The sequence below is a fragment of the Impatiens glandulifera genome, chromosome 3 (assembly GCF_907164915.1).
Source record: "Impatiens glandulifera chromosome 3, dImpGla2.1, whole genome shotgun sequence".
NCBI lineage: Eukaryota > Viridiplantae > Streptophyta > Magnoliopsida > Ericales > Balsaminaceae > Impatiens > Impatiens glandulifera.
The window spans coordinates 28,876,797-28,889,955 of record NC_061864.1 but is presented as its reverse complement, the minus strand read 5'-3'; the positions used below and the strand labels follow the sequence as shown (position 1 = coordinate 28,889,955).

Below are 13,159 nucleotides of genomic sequence, written 5' to 3'. Positions count from 1 at the left end.
GAAGAAACCTCTGACATGAATGGTAGTAATGATGATGATATTGTTAATGATGCTTCTATGCAGGGGGAGCAACATCATCAAGTGGAGCCAGAAGAGCCCCAAGTAAGAAGATCAGAAAGAGAGCACAAACCTTCTAAAAGATACCCTTCTTCAGAGTATATCCTGTTGACAGAAGAAGGAGAGCCAGAAAGTTTTCAGGAGGCACAAGCTCATAAAAACAAAGTTAAGTGGCAGGATGCAATGAAAGACGAGATGAAGTCATTGCAAGAAAATGACACATATGAGCTTGTGGAGCTTCCTAAGGGCAGAAAGGCCTTGAGAAATAAATGGGTGTTCAAGCTAAAGAGAGATGAAAATGGAGAACTTATGAAGTACAAAGCCCGACTGGTTGTAAAGGGTTTTGGACAGAAACAGGGCATCGACTTTGAGGAAATTTTCTCACCAGTGGTAAAGATGACTTCCATTCGTGCAGTGTTAGGTCTAGTATCTGGCCTAGATCTTGAACTTGAACAACTTGATGTAAAAACTGCATTCCTTCATGGTAACCTTGAAGAAGAGATCTATATGGTGCAACCAGAGGGATTTGAAGTGAAAGAAAAAGAGAACATGTTTTGCAAATTGAAGAAGAGTCTATATGGTTTGAAACAAGCCCCGAGACAGTGGTACAAGAAATTTGAATCCTTTATGATGAGTCATGGGTACCAGAAAACCAAGGCAGATCCATGTGTTTTCTTCAAAAGATTTCCTAATGGAAAATTTATAATCCTTTTACTTTATGTTGATGATATGTTAATTGCAGGACAGGATGCTCTGTTTATAGCTATGTTGAAGAAAGAGATGTCCAAGACATTTGAAATGAAAGACATGGGTCAAGCAAGCCATATATTGGGCATGAAGATTACTCGTGACAGAAAGGCTAAGAGACTTTGGTTGTCACAAGAGAAGTACATTGAAAGGGTGCTTGAAAGATTCAACATGCAAGGAGCAAAGAAAGTAAGTTGTCCACTTCCTAGCCATTTGAAATTGAGCAAGAAGTTGTGTCCATCAACAGAAAAAGAAAAGAATGAAATGTCAAGTGTGCCATACTCCTCAGCTGTAGGGAGTTTGATGTATGCAATGGTCTGCACTAGGCCAGATATAGCTTATGCAGTCGGTGTGGTAAGCAGATTCCTTTCTAATCTAGGAAAACAACATTGGGAAGCAGTGAAATGGATTCTTAGATATCTAAGAGGCACTTCCAATTTGTGTTTGAGTTTTGGAAATGGTGAACATGTGCTAGAAGGTTACACTGATTCTGATATGGTTGGAGATCTGAATCACAGAAAATCCACTTCAGGTTATGTGTTTACTTTTGCAGGGGGAGCCGTGTCATGGCAATCCAAATTGCAGAAATGTGTGGCTTTGTCAACCACAGAAGCAGAATACATTTCAGCCACTGAAGCTGGTAAAGAGCTATTGTGGTTGATTAGATTTCTCTTAGAGCTTGGTATGAAACAAGAAGATGCAGTTGTTTTCTGTGATAGCCAGAGTGCTATAGATTTGAGCAAGAATGCTACATATCATTCCAGAACTAAGCATATTGATGTGAGATTTCATTGGTTAAGAGATGCAATAGAAAGTCAGCAGATGAAGTTGAAGAAAATTCACACTGATAAGAATCCATCAGACATGTTTACGAAGATAGTTCCAAAAGACAAGTTTGAGCTTTGTTGTCGGCTTGTCGGCGTGAATACCAAGTGATGACTTGAAGATCGGTGTGCCTCTCTCCGTAGGCTGGAGGGGGAGATTGTTCGGCCTTATGGGTCCAGCCCAATTAGGCAATATAAAAACCAAATAAACCCTAATTTTGTTTCTCTCTCTATCACACAATTTTCAGTGAGAGTTTTGTGAAGAGATCAAGAGAAACCGAGTGAAGAAAATACAGAGGAAAAAGAAGAGAAGAAGATATAGAAGAAGAAGAAGAGAAGGAGAATAGAGTATCACCTTCTTTGTCTTGATTACCCTCAGGTTCATTTCTCTCTTACTTGTAAAGGGAATTTCATGTTTTCTCAAACCTAGATTTGTTTGGGTTTGAATGAAATTAGTTTCTCTGTATGTATACCTCAACTTTAGGTTTAAAGTTGAGAAGAACAATTGTATCGGTTTCTTACTGATTAGTGAAATCTGTTGGTTTTGCCCCGTGGTTTTTTACCCTCCGTGTTGAGAGGGTTTTCCACGTAAATCTGGTGTTCTTTATTACTTTGCTGATCTGTTAGTATGATTTGGTTGACTTGTGAAATTAATCAGATCAATTGATTTCAATAGGAAGTATTATTCAACTTGAAATTCCTAACATTCGGAAGAAATCAATCCGTCGATGATCACAAGTGGACCTATCATGGACATGCATGCACCACAATTATCTATATGATTTTGTACATGACATCGGCTGCGGAAACTTCGCCGTCAGAAGGCTAATGATGGATAAACAAACCGAAGAGCTGGTCGCAGTCAAGTACATCGAGCGAGGTGAGAAGGTCAGTCATTAGTAGGTATTTATATATTTAAATGGATACATGGTGAATATAATAAGTCAATATTATGTAATTTAATGTTAGTTGGAATTTGATTTAAAGACATTATTGTCATGGATACCTTATGGTATTTCTAATTTGATGAGGATTAATGAGGCAGTTATTAATAAAGTCGTGTATAAAATAATTATTTTTTATCATGGCTCTCTCTTTGAATCCCATCAGAGAATAAATGAAACTAAAAGATTTCTTCCATTTTAGAAGACCATTTCATCCAAACATCGTGTGGGTATCAAATCAGCCGATTTGTTCTTGAATTTAGAGAGACTTATTCTTATAAATGAATTTAGAGACTTTTCTTGTGCAGAAATTTAGGGAGGCCTGTTCTTGTCTTGAATTTAAGAAAAATAAATTATTTGAGTTTCATTTTGAAGTTTGTTGAGATAATTAATAAATTTTTAAGTTTGTTGAGATAATTAATGATTTGATCGTATGTAAAAAACTTGTTGTAAGTGCAAACAGTATTGCACACATATTAATATATATTTTTAGGGAAATAATATTGTTTTTCAATTACTATTTTAAAGAAAATAATATTATTTTATTAGAAAATAAAATTTTAATCTTATTTATTTTAATACAGTTAAGTTTCAATAAATAATATTATTAATTTATTTAGTTAAATTAATATAAGAAAAAGTCAAACTGTTCTAATTTTTATTCAGGTTTTAATCTTAGTATATAATTCATATGGTTTTTTATTTAAATTAAATAAGTTAAATTATGATGTCAAGTGAACTCTCTAATTAATTTGTTTAAGTTTGAATTTTAAATGTTTTTAACGGTAAAAAATTCCAGTTGACTATCTAATCGACCCCAAAAGAAGGTTATTAGTTGACTGAAATTCATAAATACATGTGATAATAAACACATAACAATGGTAAGGATTTTACATGAGAATATCAAATAAATCCAAAGAAGGATTTGTTATTCGTCATGTATCATTGTTAGTGTTTGATTATTGCAATAAGATATCACTAGCAATTAAATTTTATTGTCCAAAGACTTGAATTTTATAGTGCAATAGATATTTTGGATGGGATTTGCTTATTATTTTGAATTTGATTGAAAGTTAAAGAATTGAATATTTTCTGTCTTTTCTTGCTTAAATCTCTTTTCCACTTGAAGACAATGAGAAATTAGTTCATTCAAGTTCCACGTTTCCTCTTGACAGTTAAAACTGACCTTAAAGTTGTTGAATTGAACTGGCGTTAAAGTGGTTGAATAGAACCGAGGGAGAAATCAGAATGAGATGCACAAGTGAATCATCATGCAAATCAAGTTTTAATGTCTTAAGTTTCTATACAAGATTAGATACAAGACTAGACATTTCCATGATGTATTCCCTTATATTATCATTGCTGATAGGATCGGGATCGACGATAAAGGATCGGGGTCCGGCTAAAGGAGAATGCTTACACACTCACATCGGTTGGTACTAATCCGATTAGAGATTAATACTGATCTCAATACCACACAAGTTGTCACAAACTTCTTGAACCGAGTTCAAGTGCGGAAGTAGTTTGTTTTAACTTGAAGCAACACACACGGATTGGATAATAAGGATGAATGGAATGAAAGAAGAACACAACACAAGATTTATGGATGTTCGGAGATAAAACTCCTACATCACCCCTTCTTCTCAAACCTTGAGAAGGATATTCACTAAGAATATTCAATCACACTTTACAAGTCTTACGTCTAAGATCCGAGACTGATTTACTGCTCGTTCTTGACCTCTCAATAATAGCACTCTGTTGAACATAAAACTTTTGTCAACTTACAAAATCTCACTACTCACACATAATCAATGAGATGATTATACACTTTGATACTCTTGAACAAATTGTAAGAACAGTAGTCTTGATAGCTTTTTGTAACTATATGCATAACTATTCTTGTAACTTCAACTCTCGTAACTGTGGCTTTTGTTCTTCAGTTTCTCCTTATATGGTGGAAATATGACAACAATCATATTTCTCTTTCAACGGATACCTGCAAAGTAATCATTGAATCTGATTGGTTGGTCAAAAGAAGTTGCAATGCATTAAATGCGGTTGATGCTTCCCAAGAAACAATGCAGCCGACCAGTTTGTCTTCTATTGAGTTTAACAGTTGGTCGGTTGGACAGATCTCTGCTCCTTGGAGGCTGCTTTTGAACTTATACCAAACTAGGTATATCTGCACACTTGACAGTCTTCTGCTGCCTGTAGTCTATCAACAGACTTGTATCAAACATGAAATAGCACAGTCTGCATATTTGAAAATCTTTTTCTGCCTATTCCCAAAGAGAACTTGTTGCATCAAAATGGAAACTTCCAGCAGTTCCATATCTTTGATTTGATCTTGATTAATCTTCCCGTTAGGATTGTACGGTCATTTAAGATTGAGCCAATGTTTTGAGCCGACCGGACAACATATCGGTTTACTGCTTTGACCAGTTGACAGATTTTACCGCCCAGGAGAGGAAACCGATCTTCAAGAGAAAGTTCATCGATCCTAAATTTGAGCTTAACCGGTCTTCTACTTAAACTTATAGGATGGATTAATTTTGGGAGTTCCGGTTTGTGCCGCTTCTATGATATCGGTTCGATCGGCCAATCTTGAAGATGTGACCGCTCCCAGCTTTTCCTGCACCAAAGGTTAAATTTAATTAAGTTTAGTTAATTATTTATTAATTAACTATCTAATTTATCTAACAATTTCCCTTATACCTCATTGAATAAAGCTCTTAAGAATAGTGTTGGTTTCAGCCTTATCACTTTTAACAAAGCGCTATTTCTGCAATGTAATCTTTAGCATTGGTGGTGTCCTCAAGCACAATACCCCTGAACACTGAGGGAATTGCAGGCTTTATGATCATAAGACTCATATGGTTAGAGCAATCCCATTTCTCATATTTAGCCTTCTCTTCGGAAAAGCTAATAACCGTAGAAGTAGTGGGTCGCTTTGTCCGTATTGCAAGTTCCATGTTCATGCAACCGAGAACTATCTAAATGTTCTCCTTCTAATCCTTAAAGTTGGAACTATTAAGGACTGGGACTGAACTTAAGTTGGCATGAATATTTGTAACATTAGTTGAAAAGATAACATAATTTAAACTGTAACTCACATGCTCAATTCTTTAATTTTCATTCAAATTCAAAATAATCAGCAAATCCCATCCAAAATATATGGTGTACTATCAAATTCAAGTCTTTGGACAATGAAATTTAATTGCTAGTGATATCTTGTTGCAATAATCAAACACTAACAATAATGCATGACAAATTCTTTGGATTGATTTGATATTCTCATATAAAATTCTTACAATTGTTATGTGTTTATTATCACTATAATCTTTTTTTGGGCCCGATTAGATAATCACAAGAAATTTCACTATTACAAACATTTTAAATTCAACTTAAACAAACTAATTTGAGAGGTCACTTTGGTGACATCATAATTTAACTTATTTAATTTAAATAAAGAACAATATGCTCAATTATAATTATAGAATAAGATTAAAACTGAAATAAAAATTAAAAGAGTTTAACTATTTCTTATGTTAATTTAACTAAATAAATTAATAATATTATTTATTTAAACTTAATTAAAATAATATTAAAATTTTATTTTCCATAAAATTTTATTTTCTAATAAAATAATTAAATATTATTATTTTTTTAAAGAACAATTGAAAAAAATATTATTTCCCCAAAAATATATATTAATACGTGTGCAATATGGTTTCAACTTACAACAAGTTTTGATATATGTTATCAAATTAGAATTTCAACAACTTCAAATGTTATAAAACTCGAATGATTTATTTTCCCTAAATTTAAGACACGAATAAGTCTCCCTAAATTAATGTATAAGAAGAAGTCTCCCTAAATTCTCTAATACTAATTGTAATTTCCACTTAAATCATAAACTATAATTCCTTAGATCATAATACTTATTCCTGACATATGAAAGATAAGAGTAGAATATATACATGGATCCTTAAACATGATGTTTGGATGAAATTGTTTTCCAAAAGGACAGAAATATGTAGTTTCCTTTATTAATGATAGGGATTTAGAGAGAGAGGGACCATGATAAAAAAAACAATTAGTTATTTTATCCACGGCTTTCTTCCTTTAATTTTCTCTTCTGCCTTTTGAGGACCATAATCGCATTATTAATAACAGTCTTATTAATAACTGCCTCATTAATAAATATACTGATTTCTAATTTGGCCCCTCATAAAATAAGAAATACCGCAAGGTATTTAAAGTTTAACATTCATGATAATAATGTCCTTAAGTCAAATCTCAAATAACCTTAGATCACATAATATAGACTTATTATATTCAATGACCATATATATCCATTTAAATATATATATTTTCAATTAAATTCTAGCAATCTCCCACTAGACATATATATTTAAAAACTAATAATATACCCTTATTGTCATTGATTCCGATAACATTAACAATCTCGTTCATTAGTCACATTAACATAGGATCAAGGCGGTTTTTGTTGTATCAATCACTACTAAACCTTCTATGATCATAAATATCAATATGACAAAATGACATAAATCAATCATAAATTTGTGGCATGAAAAATTACATGCAAGTGATCTATTAATGTCAATTTTCAACTGGTACAACCTTAACATTAGTGAGATTAAACTTTAACTTTATTGTACAAAATACAATGAACTGAATAATACTTTATCTGATCAGAAATTGAATACATAATTATCTATAAAACAAACTGAAAGACAACTGAATTTACAAACTCCCACTTAACCTAGAGATCATTCATCTCTAAAACACCCATGTTAGTAGTGTACTCAACAAAGACATTAAACGATAAACCCTTTGTCAAAGGGTCAACTACCATAGAGTTTTTACCCAAGTGTTCTATAGAAATTTGATCACTTTGTACCCTTTCCTTCATAATTAGGAACTTAATATCTATATGTTTTGACTTAGTCGAGGTCTTATTGTTATTCGAATATAACACAACTAATTTATTATCACAAAATAACTTAACAGGTCTTTCAGTCCCTTGAGAATGCGCAACTCTGTGACAAAGTTCTTTAGCCATATTGCTTGATTTGATGTCTCATAACATGCTACAAATTATGCTTCCATGATGGAGGAAGATTTAAGTCCTTGTTTGGAAATCTTCCAAGAGATAGGTCCACCAAACAACACAATTGCATACCCCGAAGTGGATCTTAAACTATCTTGGCATCCCGCAAAATCAGAGTCAGAATACCCAATGATCTTAAGATTATCCGACATCCGATATGTGAGCATATAACTTATAGTTCTCTTTAGATATCTCATAACCCTTTTAACTGCCTTCCAGTGATTCGAATATGGGGTGCTCAAATATCTTCCTAATATGTCAACTATATACGCAATGTCTGGATGCGTACAAACCTGAGCATACATTAGACTTCCAACTGCCAAAGCATATGGAATCTTTTGTATTTCTTTAATTTCTAAATTTCTTTTAGGGCATTATTGAAGACTAAATTTGTCTCCCTTAGCAACCGGGGTGCTTCAAATTTACAATATTGCATGTCATCTCTATTAAATATTTTATCGATATAGCTCATCTATGACAATCCAAGAATTCCTCGAGAATGATCTCAATGTATTTGGATCCCTAATACAAATGAGGCATCAACAAGATCTTTCATCTCAAAACTTCTCGATAAAAAAATCTTAGTTTTGTGCAATAAGCCTATATCATTTGAGGCAAGCAAAAGGTCATCAACATATAAAATTAAATATATATATATATATATATATATATATATATGTTTACTCCCACTTAATTTGTGATACCCATAATCATCAATTAAATTTCTTCCAAAACCAAATGAGAGAATTACCTCATGAAATTTATGTTACCACTGATGAGACGCTTGCTCAAGCCCATAGATGGATTTATTTAATTTGTAAACCATATGCAATGAATCTCCTAACACAAAGTTTTATGGTTGCACCATATAAATTGAGATTCGTCCGTTGTCCTTGAGCATCTATTTGTAGTAGAAGGACACCAATGGTCGAATCTTCTTTGTGAACATGTGGCATGTGTCCGTTGGAAGGCTGCCCATAGTACCAGAGTACAACAGACTCTGAGAAATTGGATTGTGGTCGTATACAACTGGTTGTGCGTCGAATATCCTCTGATATTGTCTTGTACTAGACAGGTAGTTGGAAGGATATTTGTGTACGTGGCGTTCATTCATTTGATATAATTAGTTGACTTGTCAGACAACACAGAAGTGAGTGGAGCAGGAGTAGTAGACAGCTAGTGGATCGTGGTTAGACGTATGCTTTCTTCAGACGGCTAATAAAGCAACGCATTAGACGTGCTCCTTTAGACCTCGTCCTTTAGACCTCGTCTAAAAGAGTTAGACGTCCTCGTCTAAAGGAGTTAGACGTCCTCGTCTAACTACGCTTCCCTTTAGACCTCGTCTAAAGGAGTTAGACGACCTCATCTAACTACGCTTCCCTTTAGACCTCGTCTAAAAGAATTATATGCCATCGTCTAACTACGCTTCCCTTTAGATCTCGTCTAAAGGAGTTAGACGACCTCGTATAACTACGCTTCCCTTTAGACCTCGTATAAAGGAGTTAGACGACCTCGTCTAACTACGCTTCCCTTTAGACCTCGTATAAAGGAGCTAGACGACCTCGTCTAACTACGCATCTCTTTAGACCTCGTCTAAAGGAGTTAGACAACCTCGTCTAACTACGCTTCCCTTTAGACCTCGTCTAAAGGAGTTAGACGTCCTCGCCTAAAGGAGTTAGACGTCCTCGTCTAACTATGCATCCCTTTAGAGCTCGTCTAAAGGAGTTAGACGACCTCGTCTAACTACGCTTCCCTTTAGACCTCGTCTAAAGGAGTTACACGTCCTCGTTTAACTACGCATCCCTTTAGACTTCGTCTAAAGGAGTTAGACTACCACGTCTAACTACGTTTGACGTCAAAGATAGTCTCTTTTAGACAACGTCTAAATTAGTATAGTCTTATATATGCACCTGCACAAAACACATAGACAACTTAAATTTATTCACAACTAAGTTTTAACAAATATTATCAAAATAAAGTCATCATAAAATATGTTTATTCTCTAATTTATTTTAATCAAAATAATTTGACCCAACAATAACTTTATTGAGGTTCAGGTTATGCGTTTAACTAACGGAAGTTATTCGTAATTTGAAAATAAATTATATATTTTATAAAATTAAATTTATTTAAAATTCAATTATTATGACTATTTTAATCTAAATTGTGATAAGATTACTTATATGTTTTAAGTAAGTAATAACTATGATGTCATTCAAACTTATTTTAAATATATATATATATATAACTTTTTATTTAGTCATTTTACATTTCATTGTTTCTATTTTATTGATGATGTTTGTATTTTAAACATTTGTATTTATTATCCCATAGTAATTCACAACATCTTACTAATATTTTAATTTAAATATATATATATAAGATAATTAAATATTTAATAGATAACATGATCCAATAATTGACAGGTTGATCACATCTTTTAGTCTACTGGTAAAAAAGTAGATATCATCAACTTCATGAGAGGTCATGTTATGTGTGCATAGATTATACTTTGAAAGAGAAACGTCTTATAAAAAAATCACCTTACCAAACATTTGAATATTCTTTTAATGTGCACCATAAACTCTATTCAGCTTTTTATGTTATTATTGTTTTGGCTAGTAAATTTTTATTTTGTTTTGTATTTAGATAAGTATATAAATCACATCTAGTTAAATTTAAAATTTTAATATATTATATTTTGTACAACATCATCAAATACTTAGTTTTGTTTCGTCAATATAGTAAAACTCGTTTTACTTCTTATAGTCTTGATTATTTTACAAATTATTTTTCCATTTCATTTTTTTTTCAACTCAATTTATTCAATTTAATTACAGCTACATAATTTATTCAATTCATTAATTTCAATAATTGACTGATGTTTTTCTTTCTAAAATGTTTACATTAAGGAACTTAATAAAAAAAATTATGATAATTAATTACTTGAATAATTTTAATAGGATTCCTAACTAATCCCACAAATTTGGATAAATGACCATGACTTTAAAAAATGATTCAAACAAATGTTTGGATAATTAAGCATTTTTAATATTCCATTAAGGGCTTGATTGAAATGGGTTATTTGAATTAAATCATAATCCAACTTATCAATTCTTTTATCACATTATCAATTAAATATTAAATCATAATGTATAATTTTTTGAAAAACTAAAATTTATATTAATAAATTTGTTGAGACGATGATGTGTATTTATTACAAATTTTTAACATATAAAATAATGATAAAAGTAAAAAAAAAAAAAAAAAAAAAAAAAAAAAAAAAAAAAAAAAAAAAAAATATTTGTTGGTACACTACATTAATTAAAAGTTGTGTGTTTGAGATCATCATAGTGAATATTACATTAAGGCTAGTTTGATTTTGTTTTTTTGTTAAACAAATTTTGTTTAATAAAAATAAAAAATTTGTTTGAAATTTATTTAAAATAAAATTTTAAAATAAATTTTATTTAAAATTTAATTTAATAAAATAAAATTATAAAATTTGATATTTTAATTAATAAATTAAGTGATTTGTTAGTAAAAATAATATTATATGATAAAATGATATTTTTTTAAAAATTTCTAAAATCAACTTGTAACGTATTTGTATTCTTTTTATGTTATTTTGACTTTTATTTTTATTTTTATTATGATAAAAATAAAATATTTGAGTTGTAGGTACACACATTAATTAAAAGTTTTATTTATTTAAGATCATTATTGTGAATATTTCATTAAAAGGCTTGTTTGATTTTGGTTTTATTTTTGTTAAAAAAACTTTTGTTCAATAATAAAAAGTTAGTTTGAGATTTATTTAAGATAATTTATTAAAATATTATTTTTTATTTAAAATTTAAATTTAAGAAAAATAATATTTTAATATTTTAGTTCTTAAATTAAATAATTTGTTAGTTAATATGATATTTGTATGATACAAAAAATAAAATTTAAAATTTCTAAAATCAAACCTTTTCTCTTTAGGATTTTTAAATATATATTTCATAATATATATACATTTATTTGGTGGTTAGAAGAGTTAATATTCTACTCATTTTTTATTTTATTCTTTAATGTCATCTTTTTGGTGGGATTAAACTATTGTTATGATTTAAAATATATATATAATATAAAAAGTATTATAAGTATTAAAATAAAATATAATTTAGTCAATTTTGACCTAACTTTTGAAGTCCAAAATGGAATTATTTGAAAATGGGCCTATTATATTTAGCAGGCTTTATCTATGCCAACGAAACTGGTATCTATATTCCCGTCATCGCAAATCTCCGTTTCCATAGTTTTCCGTTACGATTTTTCATTCATTCATTCATGATGCCATTCTCTTTCTCTCTCCACACTATGCCCGCCGTCTTCATTCCTTACACCCTTCATAACACCTGATTTCCTAGATCGATCGAAGAAGAAGAAGAAGGAGGAAGTTAATCAATCAATCAATCATTCGATACAGAAACAGGAAATGATGGCTAATGAAACTGGAAGAGAATTCGCTCAAATCGTAGTGGAATCAAACGATGAAACGGAGATGATCGATTCGATTTCATCAAATCGACGTAACTACTGCTTTTGTATTCCGTGTTTCAAATCCAACCGATCATCAACTACCGGATCGAACTGGTGGCATAGGATTAGAGAAGCAGAGCAAGACGAACGGTGGTGGTCAAAAGGAATCACCGCGTTTAAGAAGGTTCGTGAATGGTCTGAGATTGTTGCAGGTCCACGATGGAAAACATTCATCCGCCGTTTCAATCGAAACAAGAATGGAGGCGGAGGCAAGCACGGGAAATTCAATTACGATCCGCTAAGTTACTCTCTGAATTTCGACGAAGGCACAGCAGCAACAAACGGAGATTCAGACGAAGAATACGGATTCCGTAACTTCTCTTCTCGATACGCTTCAATTCCAAATACGGCGAAATCTTCAATTGACTATGGTAAAGATCAGCCGACTTTCACATGAATTCAGATGAGGTTAAACCCTAAACTTGTTATTATTATCTTCTTTTAATGCAACGACCGTGCGTAGCTGGGTTTGTATGTAAAACAGAAAATCTCTTCTTTTTGGTCATTCTTGTTGAATTATGTGGCAATTTTATATTTTAGTTTTAGTAAAATTGTATAAACAAAGATTGTGTTTTGTTGGATTTTTATTGTTTCTTGTTTGAAGATTAAAAGGAAATTGTTTATGGAAGATGATCAGATAGATAGATAGATTACAGGTGGGTGGTGGTGACTATTTGCCACTACTTTTTTGCTTTTTAGTGCTCATGACATGAAAGTGATCATGATTGATCATGATCATGATGATGATGATGGTGTTCTTCTTATCTATAAAGAATGTTATTGAAAATGATAGATAGAAAACACATCATGTTATATAATATGTTTCAATTAAGCAACAAAGTAACATGGATTTAATATCACTTATTTGC

General features: G+C 31.4%; 1 protein-coding gene across 1 annotated transcript; it reads left to right on the top strand.

Annotated features, from left to right (window-relative positions):
- Window positions 1–11,994: 11,994 nt before the first annotated feature.
- LOC124932004 lies at window positions 11,995–12,918 on the top strand. The gene has a single exon (XM_047472597.1). The coding sequence runs from the start codon at window positions 12,187–12,189 to the stop codon at window positions 12,685–12,687; it is 501 nt and encodes a 166-aa protein (XP_047328553.1). The 5' UTR covers window positions 11,995–12,186; the 3' UTR covers window positions 12,688–12,918.
- The last annotated feature ends 241 nt before the right edge of the window (window positions 12,919–13,159 follow it).